Here is a 27,798-nt window from a genome sequence, read left to right on the forward strand (position 1 = left end):
CAATAGTCAGTAGTGTCATATACATATTAATTTGGAGAGAGAGAGAGAGAGAGAGAGAGAGAGAGAGAGAGAGAGAGAGAGAGAGAGAGAGAGAGAGAGAGAGAGAGAGAGAGAGAGAGAGAGAGAGAGAGAGAGAGCGAGAGAGAGAGAGAGAGAGAGAGAGAGAGAGAGAGAGAATTACTGTATGCTCATTTGGATGTCTTAGACAGGTCTTCAACCCTGCATTTCACCATTATTTCACCAATTCTATCCAAAGTCATGGAAAAATGTGTCCACTCCCAATTCAACGACTACTACACAAGACAAATTTCCCTAGCCAATTCCAATCTGGCTTTCGTCCCAAACACTCCACCGTAACTACCCTGCTAAAAGTTTGCAATGAAATCCAGTGTGGAATGGAATGGGGACAACTCACTGGTGCAATATTCCTAGATTTTGCAAAGTCTTTTGATACAGTTGATCATGCTATCCTGCTTAACAAACGCCAGAGCTCTGGAATAGGAAGCATGCTTTAAACTGGTTTCAGTCCTACCTATCAGGAAGATCCCAACATGTGTCCATCTCAGGCTCTAACTCCAACCCCCTGGATATCACCTGTGGTGTCCCGCAAGGCTCTGTTCTGGGGCCCCTACTCTTTTCAGTGTTCATTAATGATCTTCCCACAGCTTGTAAGGAAGCCTCAATACACATGTACAGTATGCAGATGACACAATCCTATATGCACACAGCCATAGCCTCTCCGACTTCAACACATACTTCAGTCTGACTTTTTGAGACTCGAAAACTGGATTTCCCAAAACAAACTGTTTTTAACACTGACAAGACTGTAACAATGGTATTTGGGACCAAGGCTAAATTCTTAAAGCTTCCAGCGACTGAGCTCCTGATTAGAACCAACGCTAACACCACCCTAACACCTGTCACTAGTTTAAATACCTGGGCTTATGGTTTGACTCCCACTTAACATTCGGGATGCACATTGATACCCTGACAACCAAGACCTATGCCAAACTAGAGGTACTTTACAGGAACAAATCCTCCCTAAGTCTCCTGGTCAGAAAGCGTATCGCACAGCAGATGCTAATGTCAATTATTGACTATGGAGACATAGTATATGGCAGCGGTGCGCAAACTGTGGGGCGCGACCCCCAAGGGGGGCGCGACACTGCCGACGGGGGGCGCGGGGTTTACAGAGGCCCCGCGCGCTTCCCGAAGGCACTTAAATTAAGTGCCGGGGGAGCTGCAGGGCCTCTGTAAACCTAACTTACCGTGGCTCCGGCGGCTTCCTCCCTGCGGCGCCATGGCAACGCGGCATCAAAATGATGCTGCGAGGTCATGTGACGTCACGTTGCTATGGCAACGTGACGTCATTACGCCGGAGCGTGGGTAAGTTGGGGTTGGGGGGGGCGCGGGAGTGAGGGGACAGCCGTCAGGGGGGCGCAGGGGAAAAAAGTTTGCGCCCCCCTGGTATATGGCACGGCACCTCAAACCCACCTTAGCAAACTTGACACCCTCTACAATTCAATTTGTCGTTTTGTTCTCCAATGCAACTATAACACACATCACTGCGAAATGCTCAAAGAACTAGATTGGTCATCACTAGAGTCTAGGCGCAAAGTTAATTTTCCTGTCTTGCCTTTAAATACTTTCTGGGCAAGCTACCCAGCTACCTGAACAAGCTCCTTACCCCTACCACATGCAGCACCTCTCACCTGAGATCAGACTCAAAAGACTGTTCATGGTTCCAAGGCTCAACAAAGTATCCGGCCGTTCCTCCTTCTTTTACCGTGCACCCAAAACTGGAACAACCTACCAGAGACTCTCACATCCACCACCAGTTTAAGTTCTTTCAAATCTAAGGCTGTCTCACATTTTAATCTGGTCTGTAACTGTTACATAAGCCCATAACATATATTTTCTTTTACTGTGCATGCAATGTCTTGTATATAATGTATACCCTGTTCATTTATGTAACTGTTTTTGTAACCATGTATTATTTGTCTTAACTCTGTGCCCAGGACATACTTGAAAACGAGAGGTAACTCTCAATGTATTACTTCCTGGTCAAATATTTTACAAATAAATAAATAAATAATTATCACGGAGCACTTCCACTGCAGCAAGGGATTCTGGGAAATTACATGCAAATGAGCACACAGTGCCACCTTTTGCTTCAAAACCATTTAACATTGTCCCCTATAAGCTTAAGCTTGCTGCATTTCACAGCTTTGAGAACAGCCTGTAGTGAAGCGCTGTGTGCTATACATATATATATATATTTTTTTTTTAATTTATTGAAAATCAGTGTTGGCAATGAAAAAATGACAATTGCTATTGAGACTTACCTTGACATTGGTTTGCAGGCTTGGCATTATTTGATCAAAGGACGTAATCAAAAGTCTCCTTTGTCTTACAGATTTAGTTCTCACTGTGTATATTTATTTCCCCATTTATTGCTATCCCAAAGGGAGAAGCGCAGGGATTAACTTTCTGGTTTTTCCCATATGTACGGCCAATCCTTTCACCAGCAGCATGCTCCTTATAGGGAGAATAAGCGAGGTGAATATATATTTGTTTTACACATTGGAATGGGTAAGTTTATTGAGCTCCTGCTTTAGTGGAACCCAATGGAAAATGAGGCTTAATTTTAGTTTTTTTATCGGTTTTAAGCGGAATTGCAAGACGATCGCTCAGTAGTGTTTTTCTGGTGTTTTTCCGGTGTGTTTTTTGGTTGAAGCCTAAAACCAGAATCCCTAAATATTATGCGCCATTTTTATATTTTTGGACACATAAACAACACACAAGTTCTACAACCAACACTTCCTTTTTCACCAGGGAAAAGATGGCATATGAAATTCACACATTGAGGTGGGATTTTCTGATGCACCAACATCTTTGACACATATTATTTACTTATGGATAACACACACACATGTAACACTGGCACGGTCTATGCTGATCTGTAATGGGAATAATATGACTTGGAGCTTCAGGCACACGTAACAAAACATGTGTTTAATACATAGACACAGTTTAAGATTGTAAGTGTCTTCGTCAAATCAGCACCCAAGTGAAAGTTTGTTTCTTTCTTATTGGTATATGTAATGCGAGTCACAATGTATCATTCTACAGTCTTACCTAAGCTGGCAATCGTTTGGAGCTCCTGTTATAAATCTGTCAAAACCCTGATTGTGTGCCTAACATAATGGCCGCCTGTCAGTTTCAACCAACCCTTCAGTCAGTGTAACTCAACAGCTACAACGTATCCTTGTATCACTAAGGTAACTACTGTTACAGTTTGCAGCTCAAACTGCTGGGAACATTGGCAACAAATGATCACAAACAGGAAAGTGTTGCAAAGATCTCGCACTGCTGGGGGAGGTGGGTTACAACCTGCTGTAGAAATCACAGGAAGCTCTAAAACTCATTAAAAATGGCATTGCGAGTTAAATAAAAAATACATTTAAAAAGTCACTATTATCCAGATCTACAGAACTGATTTTTTTTTAAACATAAGATTTCACGTTTTGCTGCTCTAAAGGAACAATACATTTTTAAAAATAATGTTGCTATTTAACAGAATTCCTTCTTCTTGATGTAATTTTCCCCTTTTATTTTGATGATGCAGAAATATCAGCCTCCAAAATCATAAATGTTTGGCTGAAATTAAGATGGCCGCCATTTTCCCCCTAGAAGTCAAAGGGAGGAAGCTTGAGTGATAAATACTCATTTCAACTTTTCTAATAATTAATGAAAAGGGGGGGTTGGGGACAGGATGTATATTTTTAAGAGTACCAATGTTATTTCAATGTTTTTTTGCTACATGGGACGACCAAATGACAAAATAGAAAAAATGATGCCGTGGTATTTCTGATATGTCAAATAATGTGCTGGTACTTCGTATCCATTGGACAATCACATTTTCACCCCTTAGTCTAAGAGAGGAACTGGAAGAGGGTGGATGGCGAGTTGAGAGATATGGAAGTCTGCTTACTAAATTCACCCAGCTACAAAATCAGGGCACAAACATGGCACCAGATTGAAAATGTTCTGTTGTCTATTGCAGGGGTGCACAAACTTTTCTGTTAGCGCCCGCCCTGTCTGGTCTCCTCCCCTCCCCTCCCTCCCTCCCGCCTGCAAGCGCCAGCCGCCCCCCCCCCCTCCTCCTTACCAGCTCGCTGGCATCGGCAGCGTCATATGACGCCGTGTTGCTATGGCAACGCGTTGCCATGTGACACCGCGTTGTCATGGCGGTGCGTCGCAGAAGAGCCGGCTGAGAGCAGGTAAGAGAGAGTTACAGAGGCCTCGCGCCTGTCCCGGCATTTAATTTAAATGTTGTGGGGAAGAGCGCAGGGCCTCTATAAACGCCGCCCCCCTCCCTCCCAAAAAAACCCAGCCCCACCATTTGCGCACCCCTGGTCTAATGACCGTGAGATTTTAAAGGTGTGTGTGTGTGCGTTGGTGCTTTGTGGTTTGGTGTCTTGGGTTATTGAATGATTTGCATATAACCGAATGAAAAAAATCTATGGTCATCTTTCTTATCCTGATGAAGGTCTCAGTGCGAGACCGAAATGACGACCTTTGCTTAAAAAAATATGTAAAAAAATATGTATTTTGAATAATGTTCGTGTTTTTTGGATGCGCCCCATATTTATTATTGTGGTGCTTTCACAATAATCAATTTATAAAGGCAATCCAATCGGTGTTTTTGTTAACATGTTTGTTTTTACACAGGGTGGAAGCAGGGCGTCTCCAAAGCTGGAACCCATTCATTTCAGCTCCAAGGATCCCCTGATTCCAGAGACACTTTCCTCTGCAGGGGGAGCCAGCAGCCGCTCCGGCTGGGTAGCTGTGTTCACATTATGGCTGCTTTTCAAAGCTCCTGCGGGCCAATAGGAAGCCGTGACGTCATCCGGTGCGGATTCCTATTGGTCCATGTGACACAGAGAGATACCCCCTTTGGAGCTCTGTATCTCTGGAAGCAGGGGGTCCCCATCGCTGAAATTATCAGGGTTCGGCTCAGGAGACCCCACTTCTTCAAACCTGTGTTTGCGCAAATACATTTTTGCAAACCTCCACTGACAAGAAACATGACGGCTTATTTTACTAACCACTCCTCCATGCAGATAAAAGAGAAGACACATTTTGGGTGTTCCCTATTAACATAAATTTCTGCGATTGAAAGGTGGTATTTTTTTTCACTTGGTTTACTGTTTAAAACTCCCATGGGGCAGGTAGTTAAATGAGTAATTTTGGTTAGGTAGCAATTACAGTGCAGGGGCTATTTTATCTCGCGTCGCCTCTTGTGAGGACTTGTCAAGAGCTAGAAGCTTGGTCGTATTTGAGAAACCGCACTTAAAAGGTTGCTACTGGTAGCAGGTTTACCTGGGGTCATTTGCAGTCCTCAAGCCTCCCCAAGAGGTCTGGTTTTCAGGAGATCCCAACTTCAGCACAGGTGGATCAATCAGAGGCTCAGTCTCTGCTTGAGCAACCTGTGCTGAAGCAGGGACTAATTGAGCCACCTTTGCTGAAGCAAGGACTGATTGAGCCTCCTTTGCTGAAGCTGGAATATCCTGAAAACCTGACCTGTTGGTGATGGGGGGGGGGGGGGAGGGGGGTAGAGGACTGGAGTCCAACACCCCGGGCTTTGAGGGGGAGAGCCTCCTCTTTCCCCCACACCTAGGAGAAAGCAGCCCACCTTCCCTTCATTTTCAAATTGTTAGTGATGTTTGACTGTTTACGAGTTTGTTTGGATAAGGTCTAGAAAAAAAAGAAATTAAAAGCAGGGTTAATTAAAAAAAGAAACAAAGAAAATGCCGTTTGGTATATTAGGGTTGGGTGGTCATAGTAGGAAGGGAAGCCGAATCGCAGGGCTGGCATTAGGCCAAAGCAAGCAAGGCGGCCTCCTTGAGCCCCTGCGCCTGCTGGGGCCCCCGCGCCGCCTCCTCTCCCTCTAGTCAGCACCGGAATCCAACTTTCACCCGACCAGATGGAGGTGCTGGAGGAGAGAGTGCTGGAGGAGGGAGTGTGGGCCCCCCTCCCCCTCTCCTCTAGCTCCCCCCACCGGTCAGAAGTTGGATCCCGGCACTGACAGCCAGAGAGGTGGGTGCACGCGCTCTTACCTTCTCTGCAGCGGGCCACCTCCTGCAGCATCGCGTTGCCATGGCAACATGATGTCACATGACGCCGTGACGCTACCGGAGGAGGGCTCCTGGTCTAGGTAAGTTCCATTTCTTTGGAGTGGGTTTAAGAAGGGGTGGGGGGCACTGTCAACAAGCCACCTTGGGCCCCGCAAAGCCTAAGGACTTGCCCTTGGAGGTCTTTGGGTGCTGCAGAGGCCAGTGTGCTGGGCAGCATTTGGCGGTTGAGGCTGTCCGTGGTGGGTCGAAATGGGGTCAGATAACTGCTTATGGGCACACTGGCTGGGTGGGGGGCGGGGGGCAGTTTCTGTCTTCATTTGGTTTAAACAAATTGTTGTCCATCAACAAAGCTGTTGCCCAATTTTACCTCCACCCTTGGTTACCTGGTGTTCTACAGGGGTTACCTCTGGCGGGTAACAGGGGAGTGCCTTGTACACTCCAAGGTCAAGGCACTCAGCTGGCTGGGCAACTCCAATAAAATTAGCAGAAGCAGGCAGTCCCGTGGCCACCTCAAGGTCCTGCTCAGGCCGCAGACTGAAGAGCGCCATTGTACAATGTCTGGGTTTGTCTAACTGGTGCAAAGATATTGCAGATGGATACAGAAGAAAAGACCTAGTAGATGCTGCAGTAATGGGGGACACAGAACGGATCTCTGACCTATAATACAATAGTAACTATCTGCCCAGCTCTACACATCGGCTGCAGAGATTAGATCATTTCATGCTATGAAAAATAGATACATGGACATTACAGCTGATTGTTAAAATGAACACTGCCACCAACGCTGTGAATACAGGACAGTGCTATCTTTTCTGACGGTTCTTCATATTATAGCAATGCACTATATGTTGAAGTGTGGTCACACCAGCCACGGTACCTGAAAATAGGGATCTTTTCATTTCTCCATGACGGCGGGACACAGGCATCTCCAAGAAAATGAGAACCTTCTGTGGAGGCATTTTAACATATGCTTGTACTATATTCATCTATGTGTATATACATAAATATAGGCGAGGCCGGCCCATATTGACTAAGCAGTTTTCTGCCCTAAGACACCTTTCAACACATATCAACGGGAGTTTTAGAAAACTCCCACATCTCGATCACATTACCCCTGAAAGGGGGATTAGGGGCTCACGGGAAAGAGACTGTATTTTATCTGTGTTGTTTTTAGGTTTATATCGCATATAGTGTTGGCCGGGTGGAAGGGCCGTGAGACAGAGAGGAGAAGACCCCACCCAGGGGCTATGTTTCCAGTTCTCATCGCTTTAAATGAAGGGTGCAGCAGTGATGTCCACAGGGGCTAAAGGGATGGTAAAAAAAAAAACTCAAAGAATGTAACAACCTTTATGGGAAGAAAGGGATTATAGGACCTGTCTGGTAAAGAGAGATGGCAGAGATAAAGAGGTGGCTGCAGTTCAATTATCTATTGCTCAGCAGCAGTGGCTCCAAGCACTGGTCTACCGGAGAGAACCAGTCACTGGAATTACCCCTACGTAACAGCAGAGGATTCTGGGAGTTGTAGTTCCTCTCTGTAGTCTGTGCATTTTATATCACAACTGTATGTTATATATACAAATACATTTCTATAGTACTGCACAGTGGCATAGGGGCCGCCACTTGGATGATGTGTCATTTTATTTTTTATGTCCATTTTTATTGCTTTTTATTTGTATTGAGATGTTAGCGGGTCGAGCTTTGATGGTCATATATACAAATACACACACACATCATCAGCAGCTTCTTCAGCTCTTGTCGATCCACCGGTGGATGAAGGCCTCCCCAATGACCTTCCACTATGGAAGATACACACACACACACGCACACATATATATATAGAGACTGACTGCTTACATGTTAACTTCCCACCCCCTTATCTGACCCAGGAGCCCAAAGGGAATCTGACCGCTGTGTCCATACTCTGTCACGTTGGAGGATACATACTCTCGCGGGACTCCCATTCAGGGGGAGAACGGGTGCGCGCGCATCCTTCAGGCATCCACGAGAGGGGAGAGTGTTGGACTCCCCATACAGCAGAGATTCACGGAGGCTCGACCAGGTGATTGTCAAGACTTTATTCAATGCCTTTTATTTTAGTGCACATTGTAAGTGTCCTTGATTCACTTGCATGCTCATTGTAACCATTAAATTACAATATTATGCTATGGGAGCCACGCTGTCTTCTTTTTGTTAATATATATATATATATATATATATATATATATATATATATATATATATATATATATATATATATATATATATATATATATATATATATATATATATATATGTATATATATGTGTGTGTATATATACACCAAGACGACAACCACTATTAAGATGGGAGGATGGAATCAGAAAATGTCTTGGAGCAAGGTGCAGAAGAGATGCTTCTAACCGCAGTACCTGGAAGATCTTTGGGGATACTTTCATCCAGCAGTGATTGACAAGGGCTGATTGATGATATATATATATATATATATATATATATATATATATATATATATATATATATATATATATATATATATAACAAAAAGCAGCAGCCAGCACTCCAAGCAACAAATGTAAAGTCAAGGTGCATGCTCCGTAGAAATCAATATAGAAACCCTGTCTTCCCATAAGAGAAGGCATTCCCCTGAGGAAGGTCCTGCCAGGACCGAAACGTTGGGTTTATAGTGTGCTGTTTTGTCACTGCTAATACATGTCTTTTTGCTATATCTGAGTGTTGATCGCTTCTCGGCCTTTTGGCTAAGATCAAGCGAGATGAGTGCTCCTCTCGACCTGCACAGCTATGACCAAATGCAGTACTATCCTACATGGGCTCCAGTAGGAAAGGTCTGTGGCAAGCATTTGGCCCTCTAGCTTGTTGAGAGGTGGTGTCCAGGCCCAGGACCACAGAACCCCTGAGCCTTCGGGCTAAGGGGGGATGGCATTCGAACAACCAGCCCTTCGGGGCTGGGGTGCACCCGCACAACCCTCGAAAGAGGGGATATGATGTGAACTCCCTTGCGGGCCTCGGGCCAGAGGGAGGAAGAGACGGATGTCCTGAATCCTAACGGAGGAAGGCATCAATGTCCCTGGAGACCTAGGCTTTCGGGCTGAAACCTCCAGGGAAACTGGGCACCGAGGGCGGGTCTGACTTCGGTTGGACAGTCCAAGGGCAAGCTCCCTATCCACTGAAGTGGACTGGGATCCGATGAGCGAGAGGGTGTACCCTCTCGTGAGGAAAAAAAAAAAAAAAAAAAGTGTTGCTGCTTTTGTGCCTTCTCTTATGGGAAGACAGGGTTTATATATATATATATACTGAGTTAAGTTATGGTGAGTAAAAAAAGTGACATAAACCCTCCACAGGAAAGCAAATATGCAAATATAGCTGTATGCTCATCTGCATGTCTTAGGCAGGTCTGCAACCCCGCCTTTCCCCATTATCACCCAGCATCCAGCACTTCCACTGCAGCAAGGGATTCTGGGAAATGACATGCAAATGAGCACACAGTGTCACTTTTTGCCTCAATAACCATTTTTAACATGGTTCCCTATATTCTTAAGCTTGCTGCATGGTCACAGCTTTGAGCACAGCCAGGGTTAAGGTGCATACCCAGAAAACCTATATAAAAAAAAAATATATATATATATAGCCCCTGCTACAAATAAATGTATACTGTAGACAATGCTTGAAAACGAGAGGTAACTCTCAATGTATTACTTCCTGGTAAAACATTTTATAAATAAATAATACAGAATTCATCTGCTCCACCTATCACATGGTGGGATAATGAGTGAGACTCTGTCCCGGATCAGCCCGGTAACATGACGGGAGATCAGGGATTGGATAAGATGACCAACTGTCATTCTGAGAGACACAGAGGAAGACCAACTGCCAGCCTGAGACAGAGACACAGAGATAGGTAGTGACAGTCTGAGAGGCACACAGAGAGACAGCCCAGGTGACAGTAAGAGAGGCTTTAGAGAGACAGCCTGTCACTCACAGATGTGAAAGAGGAGGCTTGTAGGAGACTGCTAGCCAAGGAGAGAGAAAGTGAGAGACAGCAGGAGAGAGACATCCCCTACACACAGAGAAAAGAGACGAGGAGAGCCCACAGCAAGAGAGATCAAGATATGTGCGCGTGCCGGGCTGTTAAAGCGCAACCGGATAACAGACAGCCGGGAGGCCCTTTCCCGCAACTTTCGAGTAGCCTTTGTCTATTACACACACACCTCACAAATGTGTCACCCTTAGCAGGCCTGCAACGCGACTACACGCCATTTTGAGATAAGAGCTCCAACGCAGGGCTAGCAATAATATTGGCCTAAGTGGCTTCCACATTGGACACGAGGACTAATAAGGTCTCGGCCAGGGTGGCGCTGAGCGGGTGGACGCGCTAACGCTGGCCGTGATGAAACACATTGAGGCAATGTGTGTGGCCAGCGTGAGCGAGCGCCTGCTCGGCGCTCAGATGCTCGCAGAGCAAGCAAATTTGATTTCGCCACTCGCAAGCGCGTCACGTGAGCGGTTCGCCCAAGGAGGGCGAACCAGCTCCGTGACGTCGTGGCCGCGCCCCCAGACGAGCGCGCACCTAGCCGGCCAGGAATCGCCCGGCCGAGCAGGGCGCAGCGCACTAGCGCGCCCGCTCCCTGCCTGGCACAGCCCACGGGACAATAGCGCTGTGTCCTAATTTATTGTGCATTGCATATGTATAGATCTATATAGTGTGTTAATTATAGAGTGTTTTCTTTCAGAGTGAGGGCCGCCGTACTAAGGTGGCCCAGGGGTGATATAGCACCCGTCAATATATACACAAGGCTTGTCTGGTTTAATTCAGGGGTCCAACTATGGTGTATTAAGGGAGTACAGGCTCAGGCCCCCGCCATAGCACATATAGACTGTGGAAATAGGGGGTTACATATATATATATATATATATATATATATATATATATATATATATATATATATATATAATGTGTAGAGGTATCAGTACCGTGTTAGCCGAGCTTCAATAATCAAAAAATAAATAGATGATACAGTTCTGTGGCTAACGAAATGCTTTTATTTGTGCGAGCTTTCGAGATACGTATCTCGAAAGCTCGCACAAATAAAAGCATTTCGTTAGCCACAGAACTGTATCATCTATTTATTTTTTGATTATATATATATATATATATATATAAATATATATATATATATATATATATATATATATATATATATATATATATATTTATATTTAGTAAAAGGGGCAGTCCCTTCTAAGACAAATGTGAAGTAAAGACAATGGTATAAAAAGAAATCAAAAACAAGTAGAAATGCACACACAGCGCACCAGGTATCAGTATTAAAATATAACAATGTAATATCTGGTCAAATGACCACACATATAATAACCAAAATACAACTAAATTGGATCCTGGGGGTGGGGCCAAGGAGAGGAGGAAACAGCATGGAGCGGAGAGAGGTGTGTGGGTGTCTTGAGAGCTTCACACCTTTCAGCATTGTGTGCAGTATTTTTGGAGAAGCCACCTGGCTACCCCGGGTAAGGAGGACTATTGCCAATTTAAAACGGTCAATTTCACACCTATTTAACATGTATTATTAGTGATGTATGAAGACCATGTTGCTCTGACTTATAGTGTATCGCATTTAAAGACATGTTCAAATAAAAAAAAGCTCGGCACATTGTTTGAAGCTGCCGTGTGGATGGATTTGTGAGCGTTCAGTATTTAGTCCCATCTGTCAGCAATGGTAATAAGGCACTTCTGCAGCAGGGCTATCCACAGATCAACCGCCCTTAAGGGCCACAGCTCATCAAAGCTAGGATACCCCAGGGATGAAGGGATCAGAGTAAAATGGATGGGGAGAGATGGTATCATGACTACTGTAATCTGCCTGTTTGAATGACAATAGGAAAAAGGGAATGTGTGTGTTTGTGTGACGCGGGAAGGCTGGAGTTTCCATGGATGCAAGAACTGTTCCCAAGCAAATCCAGTAAGAGGTGGGAGTATTATGTATTAAACCAGTAAGAGAGTAAACAAACATAAAAACACAAGCAAGGGGCAGATGATCCCAATTTAGATAAATTGAGGCCCTGGGTTTTTTTACTGACTTCAGTGTTCATCCAGACATATCAGTTAGCCAATAACAATACTCCATAATACCTGTCTCATTGGTTTATTGTAGTTAATTCCCATACAAGATGCTCTGATCAATATCCTCAAATGTGTGTGTGTGTGTGTGTGTGTGTGTGTGTGTGTGTGTGTGTGTGTGTGTGTGTGTGTGTGTGTGTGTGTGTATACACATGAAGCTTTTAAAACAAAAGCTTATATATGCTTTGATCAATATCCTTTTATATATAGATATAGATATATATATTGTGGATATCATCCTCAGCCTTTGTCTCCCCACTGCTGGATGAAGCCTCCCCAATGATCTCCCAGGTACTGCAGTTAGAAGCCTCTCTTCTCAACGTGGTTCCAACACACTTTCTGATTTCATCTTTCCATCTTACTTTTGGTCGTCGTCTCGGTCTTTTCATTACCCTTGGAATCCAGTCGACATCTTTATCCAACTACAGAGTTGCCAGGTGGCTTCTCCCAAAATTATGGACACAATAGTAAAAGATGCAAACCCCCCCCCCCCCTACATATAAAATATGCACCCCCCCCAACACACATTATATATATATATATATATATATATATATATATACATACACACAAAACAAAAATATATATTACAGCACCACACTAAAGAAAAATGAAATCATGTAAATAACTAAAGGTAAGGGGATAAGATAAAATAGAATAACTACTTAAAAAGTGAATATAAAAGGTCCAGGCAAACAGAAAATATAATATATGAATAACTAGTAAACCAGTGTAATGAATACTAAAACAAATAACAGTTACCAACACTAGGACAGGCAACAGAGAACTCGCAAAACAAACAGCATACAATAGGAAAGTAGGATGGGAAGTGGAAGGGAAAAAAACAAAAAGGAATGGTGTGCCAACCGAAAAATAATACAATAAAACAGGTAGGCCGATAAATCCCAGCGACCTTTGTGAGTTACATTTTTACTGTGTTCACCATTACACCTTTTTTTTAAATAGATTTATGCAATTGAGCCTGCACTCTATCTATCTATCTATCTATCTATCTATCTATCTATCTATATACAGTATATGTTCTTCAGTATTAGGTGATACCTTTTTTATTTGGACTAACAATGTCATAGGACAAGCTTTCGAGAGGTATTGCGACCTGAGGAAGAGAGGAAAACTCTCGAAAGCTTGTCCTATGACATAAATTGTTAATCCAAATAAAAAAGGTATCACCTAATACTGAAGTACTAATTTATTCTGCACTATCGCAACAGAGAGAGAGAGAGAGAGAGAGAAAGAGAGAGATAGAGATAGAGATAGAGATAGAGATAGAGATAGAGATAGAGATAGAGAGAGAGAGAGAGAGAGAGAGAGAGAGAGAGAGAGAGAGAGAGAGAGAGAGAGAGAGATAGAGATAGAGATAGAGATAGAGATAGAGATAGAGAGAGAGAGAGAGAGAGAGAGAGAGAGAGAGCGAGAGAGAGAGAGAGAGAGAGAGATAGATATAGAGATAGAGAAAGTTTTTGTCACTTTTTTCTTTTTTTACCCACCATAACTTTACTAAGTGTGGTGAAACCTATCCCTGCTTCATATTGCAAAGCCAGTATAACCAAACGCACACTGAGGAGACCCATTAAGGTCGAAACGGCTGTCTGTGGGTGGGTTTACTGGCTATACATCTTAACCCAGGCTGTGCTCAAAAGCTGTGCAATGCAGCAAACTTAAGCCTATAGGGAACCATGTTAAATGGTTTTGAAGCAAAAGGTGGCACTGTGTGCTCATTTGCATGTCATTTCCCAGAATCCCTTGCTGCAGTGGAAGCGCTGTGTGCTGGGTGATAATGGTGAAAGGCGGGGTTGCAGACCTGTCTAAGACATGCGAATGAGCGCACAGTAATATTTCCATTTGCTGTATGCTTCACTGTGGACGGTTTTTGTCACTTTTTTACCCACCATAACTGAACCACACACACACAGAACAAATGCAATACTATTTACTATAACTGATCAGTTCTTCTTGAAACGAAAACGGTCAGTTACCAGTATATATAATTTTTTTTCTCATACTGTACATATGGAGGAACAGGTAGTTAAAGGGACAGTCCCTGTTAGGACCAAAGTGTACTGATGGCAGTGACATGCACTTACATGTGTCGGCCGCCCGCTTGCTGCCGCCCCCCTTCTGAACCGCAGCGTCAAATGACGTCACAACGTCGTGTTACCATGGCAGCGCGATGCCGCGGCCCGTCGGAAGGAGCAGGAGGGCGCCAGCAAGGAGGCAGTCGACACGTAAGTGACTAGAGGCGTCGGAGTTTCAAACCCACCGCTGGTTAGAGGGCTCACATCTGGGGGACTGATGACTTTTTTTTTTTTTTTTTTTAACAAAATCTGACACTTTTTAGTATTTTTAAATCATTTTCCGAAGTTTTTAAACACGATGAGTGGAGACTTGGGAGGGGGTTTGATTTCCCCTGGCTGCTCCCTTCTGTCTGATGTCACTGTGTGTTCAACAAGAGTTTTCACAGGTGAAGCGACAAAACCCCCCCCCCCAGTCACCAGCCACCCCCCCCCCCCCCCCGCCAACGCTCCGACGCTCTGATAGGGCAGGCTAAGGCTAAAGGGAATACTTCCCCAATACAGAGACCCGAAGAAATTCAACTGGTAATTCAATTCCCCAAAACATTCAAACAGACAAATCTTTGCTTTTACTGCGGTTATATGTGTTTGGGGAAGCTGATGAGACTGTTAGAGTCTATTCAAAAGGCTTGTTTCTCCCCGGCTATGCGGGAGTGAACATTGAAAGAGGAGAGAGGGAAATACTGAAGGAGAAAGGGAGGGAGAAGGATAAAAAGAGAGGGAGAATAAGAGAGACGGAGGGGCGGCAGGGAGGGAGAGAGCAGGGGGAGAAGGGGAGGAGAACTGGAGGGATAAGGAGAGGTATAGAGGGAAATTAGAGGAGAGGGAGGCGGCGAAGCGGGAGAGAGCGGGGAGAGGAGGGAGAGAGAGGGAAAGACAGGGAAAATAAGAGAGAGGGATAGAGCGGGAAGAGGAGGGAAATGGAAGAAAGATGGAAAATTAGCAGGAGGGATAAGGAGAGAAAGAGGGAGAAGAGAGAGGGCGAGAGCGGGGGAGGAAGGAGAGAGAGGGAAAGACAGGGAAAATAAGAGAGAGGGAGAGAGCGGGGGCGGAGGGAGAGACAGGGAAAGACAGGGAAAATAAGAGAGAGGGAGAGAGCGGGGGAGGAAGGAGAGAGCTGGGGGAGGAGGGAGAGAAAGAGGAAAAATAAGGGAGAGAGCGGGCGGGGGTGAGGAGAAGAACTGAAGGGCTAGGGAGAGAGGGAGAATAAGGGCTGTTCTATAGTGCACGTGGTGCGCGCGTTTCATTTAGATATTGCGGGCGGCTAGGGGGCGTGACTATGACATCACAGAGTTAGGGCGCGCTCTGATTGGCCTGCGGCTCGGCAGCAGCACGAAAATATAATTTTCTCCTGCCTGCCGTGCCACCGCGCACGGCGGAAGAATCGTAGCGCACGATAGAACAAGCCTAAGGGAGAGACTGGGATGGGGAGGGCGAAAATAAAAGGAGACAGATGTATAGGATAGAGAGATGTATAATGTTTAACCCCTAGCAATATCTGATATCATTACCCACTCTGACATTCCCACACCTGAATACATTAGGCCTGTCTGCACAAGGACCCATTCTGAGAGGTAGGAACCTGTTTCTAAGAGACACTGGTCTCGTGCTAATCATACAGATGGGCCGCTCATGATTAACCGACACCTATTCACCCTTTGACCCGAAGCTGCCCTACAGACGTCCATCTTAAGGGCTGTTATATACAGCATGCGGATGTGCGGCCGCGCGTGCCTATGCGAACGCGCGTGCACGTGTCGCATGCTATTCCTGTATATAGTGCCGGGAGCTGCAGGTAGTGTATATATGTGTGTATTGTATTGTATGTCTTTATATATATAGCGCCATTAATGTACATAGCGCTTCACAGCAGTAATACACGTGGTATTCAAATAAATAACAGCTAATATAAATAACAGATCATGGGAATAAGTGCTTTAGACATTAAGGAAGAGGAGTCCCTGCTCCGAGGAGCTTACAGTCTAATTGGTAGGTAGGGAGAACGTACAGAGACAGTAGGAGGGAGTTCTGGTAAGTGCGTCTGCAGGGGGCCAAGCTTTATGTGCCATGTGTTCAGAATAGCCACAGTGCATGTGTATGTGTTTGTATGTGTGTGGATGTGTGAGTATATGTGTGTGCATGGGTTGTGTGAGTGAAAGTAAGTCCTAGATAAAAAAATTTAAAGAAAAAAAAACTTTAATAAATATTTAATTTTTTTCTTCTGCATTCATTGACATTGACACACACACACGCACGCACGCACGCGCACACACGCACACACGCACATCCATGCATCCACGCATCCATGCATACATGCATACATACATACACACACATACATACATGCATACATACATACACACACATACATACATGCATACATACACACACATACATACATGCATACATACATACACACATACATACATACATTTGAGCGCAGGCAGCGGCGCAAAAAAATGAATTTCCTCATCTTTGCCGCTGTCTCTCGGTTCCCCTCTTCCTGCCGTGCGCACGCGCGACCCTTCTATAGAAAGGCTGACTCACGTCAGCCAACTAAAAATCCGCGCGCGCACGCATGGCGCAGCACGCGCCCGGCACTATAAAACGTACCTAAGATGTTAGATGCAGCGCAGCAGTAGCACTAGGGTTGAGCAACAATAACACAAAAAATATACGATATTAAGAAATATATCAAGATAAGTATCTGTGTAATAGGAAAAAAAGATATTCACTTTACAAATTAACGTTAATCTATTTTTTTTTTATACATTGGATCAGAACGGCCAACATTTAGCATATAGGTATTACGGTCGTTCTTCTGCTCATGCTAGATGGAGGCCTTTTCCAGCTACTCCTATGGAAGTCCCTAAACCTCATGGAAGTCCCTAAACCTGTTATTTATTTATGTATTTATTTATGTATTTATTTATACATTGTTTTACCAGGAAGTAATACATTAAGTTGTTACCTCTCATTTTCAAGTATGCCCTGGGCACAGAGTTAGGGCGATACATGGTTACGTTAAATGAACAGAGGTTATACATTAATATTTACCGGTACACGGCCCAGGACACGTCCGATAGCAGAGACGCAGGTGACAGGACTGCAGGGAAACTCCTCCAGACCACCGGCTGTTCCCCCGAAAACTCCGGCGCGCCTCCAGCCGAGCAGCCCAAGATGGATTCGGCAGAGACACAGGCGCTGGAGCTGCAGAAATTTTCTCCAGCGGACCACAGGCAGCAATAGACGTTAAGCAGCAGGTATGGCGTCCACCCTACGCGTTTCACTCAGAAAGGTGAGCTTCCACAGGGTGCAGGGATTCCTTGTTTAACCTTAGGGCCGTGAACAGTCTTTTGGAGCCAGATCTCAGGTGTTGAGCTGCATGTGGTAGGGGTGAGGAGTTTGTTTAGATAGCCAGTTAGCTTGCCCAGAGAATATTTGAATGCAAGACATGAAAAAAGTACTTGGCGCCTGGACTCAAGGGTCGCCAATCTGGTTCTTTGAGCATTTCGCAGTGGTGTTTTTTGTAGTTACATTGGAGGAGCCCTCGTTTACAGAGTTTCAAAAGGGGTTAGTTGATTTGCTTGGATAGTAAATCTTCTCAGAGAGGCAACAGGTATGTCACAAAGCAGGCGCCAATTGCTCGTCTCCAGTTGCACGGCAGGATCGATCAGCGGAGGTGACGTCAGCAGAAATGAGATCCATGGAAATTGCAAAACGCACGTCGGGCAGCTGATGCCCTCATGAATCGTCATATATACGATGTCCTTACCTCTGCCTATCCCTGAAAATCAGAGATGGGGAGTAAGGGAGAGACTAAAAGGAAGGGAGAAAACCAACATGGGAAAAGAACTGTCACTGAAAGTAGAGCCAGTTCCAGTGTTTCGGTTTTGCCAGGGCTGCTGACAACTGGAACTGAATCACTGATATACTAGTAGAGAATAGAGACAGGTCAGACGGTGGCATCTCATATATATATATATATACAGTGTTCGACAAACCTATACATTTGCTCGCCCCGGGCGAGTGGATTTAACCCCCGGGCGAGTAAATATTGGCCCAAGCAGCACACGTTTGGTACTAGGTGGCGAGTAGATTTTTTGGTGATTTGTCAACCACTGTATATATATATACATACGTACATCAACACGAAATGGCATCAAGGGAAGGGGGGCACAGCTTTAAATGGAGGAAATGCTTAAAAAATGCCTGTTCCCTCCTGAGCATGAATTCGAAACATGATTCTGCCTTGCAGGGTGGAGCCAAGGTTCAGATCAATCAGAACTGTGGGAGTTCATTGAAGTGGGGCGGGGGGGGGGGGGGAGTGGGGAGTCACATCTGCTTTTAATGAGGCTGTCACGGCACGTCACTAACAGTCCCTAAAATGTCAATAATTACCATGAGTAACGAACAGAAATGTGAAAAAACTCAAATGTATTAATTCAATTGACAAACGTCAAATGAAAAATTAAGTGATAATCTGTACCCCCAATGACCATCAAACTTCGAACAAATAATGGTTAAATTAGAGATATAATGATGCAGATGTTAACTCACTGATTTTCTTTGAGTCTGACTGACTTTTACATCAGATGTCTCACAGACTTCAATGGCATCTCAGTGATAAAACTAAATATATATTGTTAAAATATAGCACCCCTAAACTTCACTTATTTTGGTTATTGCAGGTAGATATCCAGACTTAAATGGGCTGTGAAGAGGACCACATACAGGCGTGGCGGGGGACTTCTGTCTCTTGCCTGATCAGCCACGGAAGTCTGGGCCCGATTTACTTCTGATGTAGTACCCCTCCCTGCTGCCTTAATGGGCGCAGGCAAACGAGGCCACCCAGTTTCCCCTCCAACGCTCAACAACGTGGGACCGCACCCCCCTTAACTACTTTGGGATGCACCATCTCCCTTCCCTCACTCAACAACTCTGCTTGGGCCCGGCCCAAATCAAGGCTGGAGTCCTCGGCTTGGAGGAAACCTGGTGGTGGGTCTGGCTATAGGTTGTCTTTTGGCACTGACAGGTGTCTTGTGGAATAGCACCATTTACTAAACAGGGGCCAAAAATATCTTGCTTTTACCTTTCGGGGAAAAAAAGCCATTTCCAACATTTGCAAAATCAAAAACATAACCGCATTTTCAAATAGATAGTCCCGTAACGTGAAACTAAACCTGTCTCCCCTTCTCTGCTTACACCCCATGTAATAATACTACGCGGTAAGAAGGACCACAGGTTTTTTTATGTCCATGCCTAGAGTGACATTAACTGTTTAATGTCCAAACTAACAATTCTTCTTTTTGAAGAAAAAAGGGTCTTGTTCGGAAATCTTGTCCTTTCTGTTTCCCCCAGCATAAATATTGGTGAAAAATGTGGCTGTCTTGCTAAGAAACATTTAATATACAATATAGTCCCAAAGCCCCAAATACACAATAAACGTGCCTTTTCTTCGGGGCAGGTAACGGGTATGGCTAAACGAAGAAAGAATCTTACACTGCAGTGATTAGAACTAAACCGTGGAGCGTTAGAAAAATCAGTGGCACTGTGCTGGCAGGGAAGGGCTTGAGTCCCTGCTGAAGAACTTAGGCTTGTCCTATAGTAGGTGCGGGCGCGCGTGGGCGAACGCGCGTGCACGAGACGCACGCTTTTTGTGTGTATGCTGTGAGTGAAGGTACTGTGTGTGTATATGTGTGTGCGTGCGTGCGTGCGTGCGTGTAGAGATTGTGAGAGTTAATAATGAATTAAAATAATATTTTTTAAATTAAAAAAAAATTTGCACAATAAAAATAATTTTTATTTATTTAACTTTGACAAATACACACACACACACACACACACACATACACACATACATACATACATAAATAACTACACACACATACACAAATAAATACATACACACATACACATACACACACATAAATACATACATACACACATACACATACACACATACATAAATACATACACATACACATACATACACACACACACACACATACATAAATACATACATACACACACACATACATAAATACATAAATACATACATACATAAATACATACATAAATAAATACACATATACACATACATAAATACATACATACACACATACATAAATACATACACACATACATAAATACATACATAAATACATACACACATACACATACATACATAAATACATACATACAGTATACACATACATATATACATACATACACATACACATACATACACACACACACACATACATAAATACATACATACAGACACACATACATAAATACATACATACATAAATACATACATAAATAAATACACATATACACATACATAAATACATACATACACACATACATAAATACATACACACATACATAAATACATACATAAATACATACACACATACACATACATACATAAATACATACATACAGTATACACATACATATATACATACATACACACATACATAAATACATACATACACACATACACATACACATAAATACATACATACACATATACACATACAGGCAGTCCTCGGTTATCCGACACAATGCGTTATTCAAATGGCGTTGTAAAGCGAAATGTTGTAAAGCGAAACACATTTTCCCATAGGAACACTGTTTAAATGAAAGGTTCCGTTCCTGAAGGCATTTTTAACACTAAAATACACCAAATATTTTATGCAGGCAATAAGATATGCAGCACACACATAAATTATATAGTGTAAATACTGTATTATATATAATATTACATAATATATAATATAATATAAAAATATAATATATTATATAGTATAATATAGTATAATATATATATATTATATACACAAACAACTTTGCAAAGCGCCGTAAGAGCGTTGGATAAGCCGTTTTGGCGTTGTAATAATGAACATAGGGATACATTGCATAGCATTGGATAAGCCATTCGTTGTAAAACGAAGTGTTGTAAAACGAGGACGGCCTGTACATACATTACAGCGCCGGTAGCGGCGCAAATTAATTATTTTCCCCATCTTCCCCCTGTCGGCCGGTTCCGCGCACGCACGGCCCTATTATAGGAAGGCTGACTAACCACAGCCATTTCTAAGTGCCGCACGCGCACCCACTATATAATAGCCCTTAGTATCCCTTCCACTGCCTGTGTTGCAGTGAAAGGGTTAACAGCCCATCAAAAGAATGACATGGGGGATTTCACAACATAGTGTGTAATTAGGATGGGGGGGGGGGGGGAAAGGGTTGGAGAAAGGAAGACAATTTGTTTAAAAAAAAAGAAAAAAAGAAGAAGAAGTTTGGTGGCCTTGCACCTTTATAAGAGCAGGTGCTTAAAATGTTGGGGTGATTACCGGTAAGTCATTAAGAGCGATTGGTGCATTAAGTGCTGCGTATAATGACAGGTGCCATTGTAAACGGCCTCGCACTGCATCTTCAAACGTGGTTTTATCTGCTGAAGCACGTACAGTATATATTAACCACCCTCAGCTACACCTTGGGCCATTAGCGACCAAAGATCCAGCTATTATCACATAACAATACCCCCAGTCGGAGGATGTAATTACTGAAATCATGGCTTTCAGTGGCTACAACAGTTTGCAAAGTTACATGTAAACCCAGGCCTGCCCCTTTTTGTGATGGGCTTTTGAAATTAATTGCTGTACACCTGTGTATCTCCTAGATTTTCATCTGTACCGCAATTAAATCCCATACCACCATGGCCCTTATTTAATATGAGGTAACTGGCTCTACACCGCGCTGAAGATTGTTATAAAGGATAAAGAATAAATAGATAGGATAAAGAACGCACCAGCGTTCGAAACGCGTTGGATTTTAGGTCTATGACATAATAAAGTTTAGATTTTTTTGGAATTGGGTCCTCTCTTTGCTCCTGTTGGATCGTGCGCTCCTTTCCACTTCCTGCATCTACTACCACTGGAAGCTGCACATCCTGCCAGCCCCAACCAAGGAATTGTGAGTACTTCATTGCTACAGGGTTGCTTCCAATGAGACTGATCGTGGGGGGGGTCATTCCTACCCATTACCTATCTTCAGGAGGCTTATTACCCAATATTGCTAGCTGTTATTCTCACTCATTGTTATTGTTTCTGGATTATCCTTGGTCTTTGGCTTTGGCTATCATTGGTTATTATACCTAGCATTTGAGCGCTTCTCCATCTCTATCTACCACAGTAATGGGTCAGTACATGTATCAATGAATTTCCGCAGTGGTTAAATTCTATCAGGTGGTACAGTTATGGGTCAGCAGCTATAAATGGCAGAGGTCGCCATTAACCGTGTTGCTATGCATCGCTGACCACTCCAGGGGTTACACCCGTCGCGCATGGAGAGTTGCCCCCCCCCCTGACCTAAACAAAAAGCGAAGAAGAAGAAGAAGAAGAAGAAGAAGAAGAAGAAGAAGAAGAAGAAGATTGAGAGAGAGCAGGAATGAATGATCCGGATTACAGTTTTGTGCAGACCTGTGCGTACATGTCTTACAGAAACTTCTTCAGCCCAAGATAACCTAGATGAAGAATTAGTCACAGACACAGCCCTGCTGAATGGTGCGTTGCATCACGTATGAATGAAATGATGTGGCATTATGATGTGCAGTGGGGATTTCTACTTTCATTGTAAATAGAAGAAATATATCCAAACGGGGACATTTGTTCACCAGATATTGGAAGTGTGTTGCTATCGTCCTCGCTTAAAGCGGCAATCCTATCTAGCCGTTTGTTTCCCCCTTTTTAAAATTTGTTTTACATAGGTTTGAAGAAGGGGGTCTCCGGAGCTGTACCCCACTAGTTTCAGCTCCGGGGACCCCCTGCTTCCCGAGATACAGACCTCCGTAGGGGGTGCCGGTCGCCGCTCCGACTCGCTAGCTGGGATTCACGTAATGGCCGCTTAACAAAGCTCCCGCATCCTGCGGGCCAATAGGAAGCCGTGACATCATCCGGTGAGGCTTCCCATTGGCCCAAACTTGTAGGAGATACAAGCAGCCCCTACGGAGGTAAGTATCTCCGAAAGCAGGTGGCTTCCTCCCCTGCAGAACGGGCAATCCATTCATTGCACTAATAGGATGCAAAGCTGTGTTTAGAAAGGTAAGGAAATCAAATCACTGCTAAATATATCTGCCCATATACAGATGCAGTGGTCGTTATTCGTACAAATCACGGCGCCGTTTTCGTGTGCGCTGCTGTATTCCACGCGGCAGTAACGCGGCCAATCGCCCCAGGCACACGTGTTTATCGCGGTTGCTTTGTTTGAATTTCATGGATTGTGTGCAGTTAAATGCAATGAAATGAATGAATTGTAATATGTACAGTACTGTGCTACTGTGTCATTTTCAGGTGTTTAAAAACCAGAACACTAAAATGCCATTTTCTGCACTCGCCTGCTCTCACGTCTTAAGGTGGTGCGGTTGGAAGAAATCCCGCGCCATAACCTGGGTATTCTGAGGTATACACCGTATGAAGTGTTTCAATAACGGCCGCTGCATCTGTATACACAACATACGTATCTAGCTATACACATACACACACGTGTGGATAGAGAGATAGAGAGATAGAGAGATAGATAGAGAGATAGATAGAGAGAGAGATAGATAGAGAGAGAGATAGATATATATATATATATATATATAGAGAGAGAGAGAGAGAGAGAGAGAGAGAGAGAGAGAGAGAGAGAGAGAGAGAGAGAGAGAGAGACAGACAGAGTATGTGTTTATATGTGTGTGTGTGTTTTTATATATATAAGTATATATATATATATATATATATATATATATTTACATACATACATACACACAACACACATCTGGAGAGGGACAGAGCGAGAGAGAAATGCATGTAGAGAAGGTATCCCTCCACAACATGCCATACGTGTCATATGCACGGGTCATAAAGATATATTGCATGGAAATACTTCACCCACACACCAGGTTCAATGAAGAAGAAATTCTTATCCATAAGAATAACCAACGTTTCGGTCCTGACCTTCATCAGGGCGGCGATGAAACCGAAACGTGGGTTATTCTGATGGATAGTAAATCTTTTAACCACATTCGCTGCAATGCTGTGTCTTCTTCATTTAACCTGGTGTTTGGTTGAAGTATATATATATATATATATATATATATATATATATATATATATATATATATATATATATATATACATACATACATACATACATACACACACACACATACATACATACAGTACGTACATACATACACATGTATATTTAAACAAGAGTAGCAACCTTATTTTCAATAAAAGTAAATGAGAACCATTTTTTATATTCAAAAATAAAATCAGATTTCACCCTCCATTTGAAAAGAGATAAAAATAATAAAAGAAAGCAAAAAAAAATGAAAAAAAGATGATCAAAAATGTATTATTTCATAAATGCCCTACGGGTCACTGCTAAATTGTGTATTGTACAACAAAAAATTAAGCTCACCTTTGGACTGTAACTTTGAGGTTAAATAATTCTTACAAATTCAAAATAAATTGAAATAAAATAGGAATTCTTGACTCAGGTGAAGAATTTAGAGATCTGGTATTGAAAGAATAAACGTGTAACTGTTGCTAAATCTTTTTATCGCTCAACCCCAAGTCTCCGACAAGCAGAGACACGTTCGTAGTTTTGCTTAAGTTTCGCCTGAAGTTCTGAGTTTCTTTAACATATAACTATTTTTTTTTTTTTTTCACCTGTCTCAGGAGTTGTGAGCTTAAGCTCCGGTTCATTCATATGTCTGTGTTTGGCATGCGGAGAGTTAAAAAGGACTGCACCTGTTAAGGTGTACCTGTCTTAAGGCACCTGTTCCGTCAGCCAATCGGACGCAGAGCTATACAACAACCCACCTGTCAGCAAAAATACCTGTACACAAATCCTCAGCATAAATCTAACGCAGGGAAAGTCTGAGCGGAGCAGGAATTAGAAGAGCTCTGATCTACACGGGGTACACAGTGACCGAAGTCAGGGGAACATGTCCAATGAACTGGAGTAAGTAAAACTTTCTTACACTAACAGGGCTGATGTTTCTTACAAAGTACTGTGCTGTACAGCATAGAACAACATTATATGGCAACCGACTGTTCCTTTACCCGTGGATTGTGAAGAGTTTAACAGAACAGATACAATTGGTGGGTACAAGTGATGACCTGTACACTTAAGTGGCCCTAAAAACTTGCAATTTTAAGCATTATTTGCTAATCGAATTTCTATACTTTTTTTTTGTTTGTTTGTTAAAAAAAATTTTTTTATACTTTTGTTTTTAAATTTTAACGGTCAAAATGGTACAATGGCAGTTTTTGATTGAAGTTAAATTACAACAGTAATTGTTTTATAGCAATAGTCTTATGATAATGTCAGCAATGGATGTACAGTTTTACAGTAGAAACATTGAGATTTAGGTTTCGCCTGCACTTACAATGCAATGCCAAATGTTTATCAAAATGTTTATCACAGAGAGAAGGGAATCTTTGACCCAAAGAGCTTACAATCTAATTTATTGTTACAGTGTCATTTGTATTGCTTAGCAGTTTATTTATTTGTAATTTTTTGGACAGAGCTGAAAAGATTTAAGGGGCGGAAAGATGCATACATGTTTTCTTTAGGGAAAATCTGTAGTTTTTATTTTAAACAGTTTTTCTAAACATTATAAAATAAACACCTTTTTTTTAGACAGTTAAGGTGGGATCCAATCACTTTTTAGACAGTTAAGGTGGGGTCCAATCACTTTTTAGACAGTTAAGATGGGGTCCAATCCCTGTGTGGGTCTGCTCATTCATCCTCAGGATTGGCTCCAGTTGTTAGACTATTAGCTTGGATGAATAGACACAAATTCAAGCTGTGTGCAGCACAGACAGAAGAGGGATTTGGATGCTACAGTAGGTAACCAAGCTACAATCTTACCTCTTATCATACACAGAGTGGGACATTACCTTTGCATGTAGCTTTTATCTAGAGACTGTCACAGAGTATCCCAAATACAGCATGGAGGGCAGTGCCATTAATAGGGAGCATGAAACCTGCTTATTTTAAGGTTAAGTCAGCAGGAAATTGTCAAATGTTCTACATCAGGAGGGGCTAACTCAAGGGCTACCAACAGGTCAGGCGTTCAGGATATCCCTGCTTCAGCACAGGTGACTCAATCAGTGGCTCTAAGCCAATGATTGAGCTACCTGTGCTGAAGTAGGGATATCCTGAAAACCTGACCAGCTGGTGGACCTTGAGGACTGGAGTTGCCCACCGCTGGCATAGAGGGGACGTTGTGGCTGTTACATGTGTTGCCAAGAGGGACTGGAGATAAGGAACGCCATTTGTTGGATATGTAAATACACTGATGCAAACGGAAAATGCCGTCAATCTGCCACGGCACTTGCTGATAATGTCACAGTTCTGTCTTTGTCGTTGGGATGTGTACTGTATACACATTTGATGCAAGGCGTGTTTGCACTAATAGCAACATGTTCACTCATAACGGATCATGCATAAAAACAGGCGGTTTTAATGCCAGGAGGTGACCCATTGTATTACTGTATGCGACAGAATGGAGCTAAAAAATCTCCACAGCAAGGGGAAGTCGGCTGCACAGCAATTTCTACGTCACTGCGGTGCTTTATAGAAAGCCCCTGACTGGTGATGGATTTCTGCTGAAGCTCTGACGCAGAAACGTTGGCTGCATTTGTTTTAACATTACAGGTGTGCAGCCGTTTCTTCTCCTTTCTCAGACCAGCGCAAAAAGAAAAGGAATGGTTGGAATGATGTGCATCTGATATCTTTGGAGCAGGAGGGGCTCAACTCCAGTCCTCAAGCCCCCCTCCCCCCCAACAGGTCAGGTTTGCAGGATATCCCAGCTTCAGCACAATTGGCTCAATCAGATTGAGCCACCTGTTCTGAAGCAGGAATATCCGTTTTCAGGGTATCCCTGCTTCAGCAGAGGCGACTCAATCGAAGACTGAGCCACTGATTCAGCCACATGCGCTGAAGCAGGGATATCTGTTTTCAGGATACCCCTGCTTCAGCAGAGGTGGCTTAATTGAAGGCTGAGCCTCTGATTGAGCCACCTGTGCTGAAGCAGGGACTGAGCCACATGTGCTGAAGCTAGGATATCCTGAAAACCTGACCTGTGGGGGAAAGTTGAGCGTCCCTGTGTTAGATCACGTTAGGAATGACCTGCGTTCTCAGCTGTTTTTACATGGCTCAGTATGTACTCAACGAGAGATTTAAAGAAATTTCAGCAATAAAAAAATCACAATAAAATAAGGACAGGATAATCCGCTCAATTAGAGATAAGAGAGTCATTGTTGCATACATAACGTGCATGTGTCTCTTAAAGTCCTGGTGTGGTTCATTCAATTCACAGGAACTTTAACCCTGTGCTTCTGGAGGTGC

The 27,798-nt window shown here is 43.3% G+C and overlaps 1 protein-coding gene and 1 long non-coding RNA gene across 2 annotated transcripts in view; both read left to right on the forward strand.

Moving 5' to 3' along the window:
* The window catches only part of LOC142496411 (uncharacterized), a 510,055-nt gene that overhangs the window by 261,159 nt on the left and 221,098 nt on the right, over window positions 1–27,798 (forward strand). The window lies entirely within an intron of this gene.
* GRHL3 (grainyhead like transcription factor 3) overlaps window positions 25,172–27,798 on the forward strand; it is a 51,097-nt gene continuing 48,470 nt past the window's right edge. The window contains exon 1 of the mRNA XM_075603710.1: window positions 25,172–25,404. Within this exon, the coding sequence (XP_075459825.1) occupies window positions 25,388–25,404 (17 nt within the window). The 5' untranslated portion in view covers window positions 25,172–25,387. The remainder of the gene's footprint in view (window positions 25,405–27,798) is intronic.

The sequence above is a fragment of the Ascaphus truei genome, chromosome 6, assembly GCF_040206685.1.
Source record: "Ascaphus truei isolate aAscTru1 chromosome 6, aAscTru1.hap1, whole genome shotgun sequence".
Lineage (NCBI taxonomy): Eukaryota > Metazoa > Chordata > Amphibia > Anura > Ascaphidae > Ascaphus > Ascaphus truei.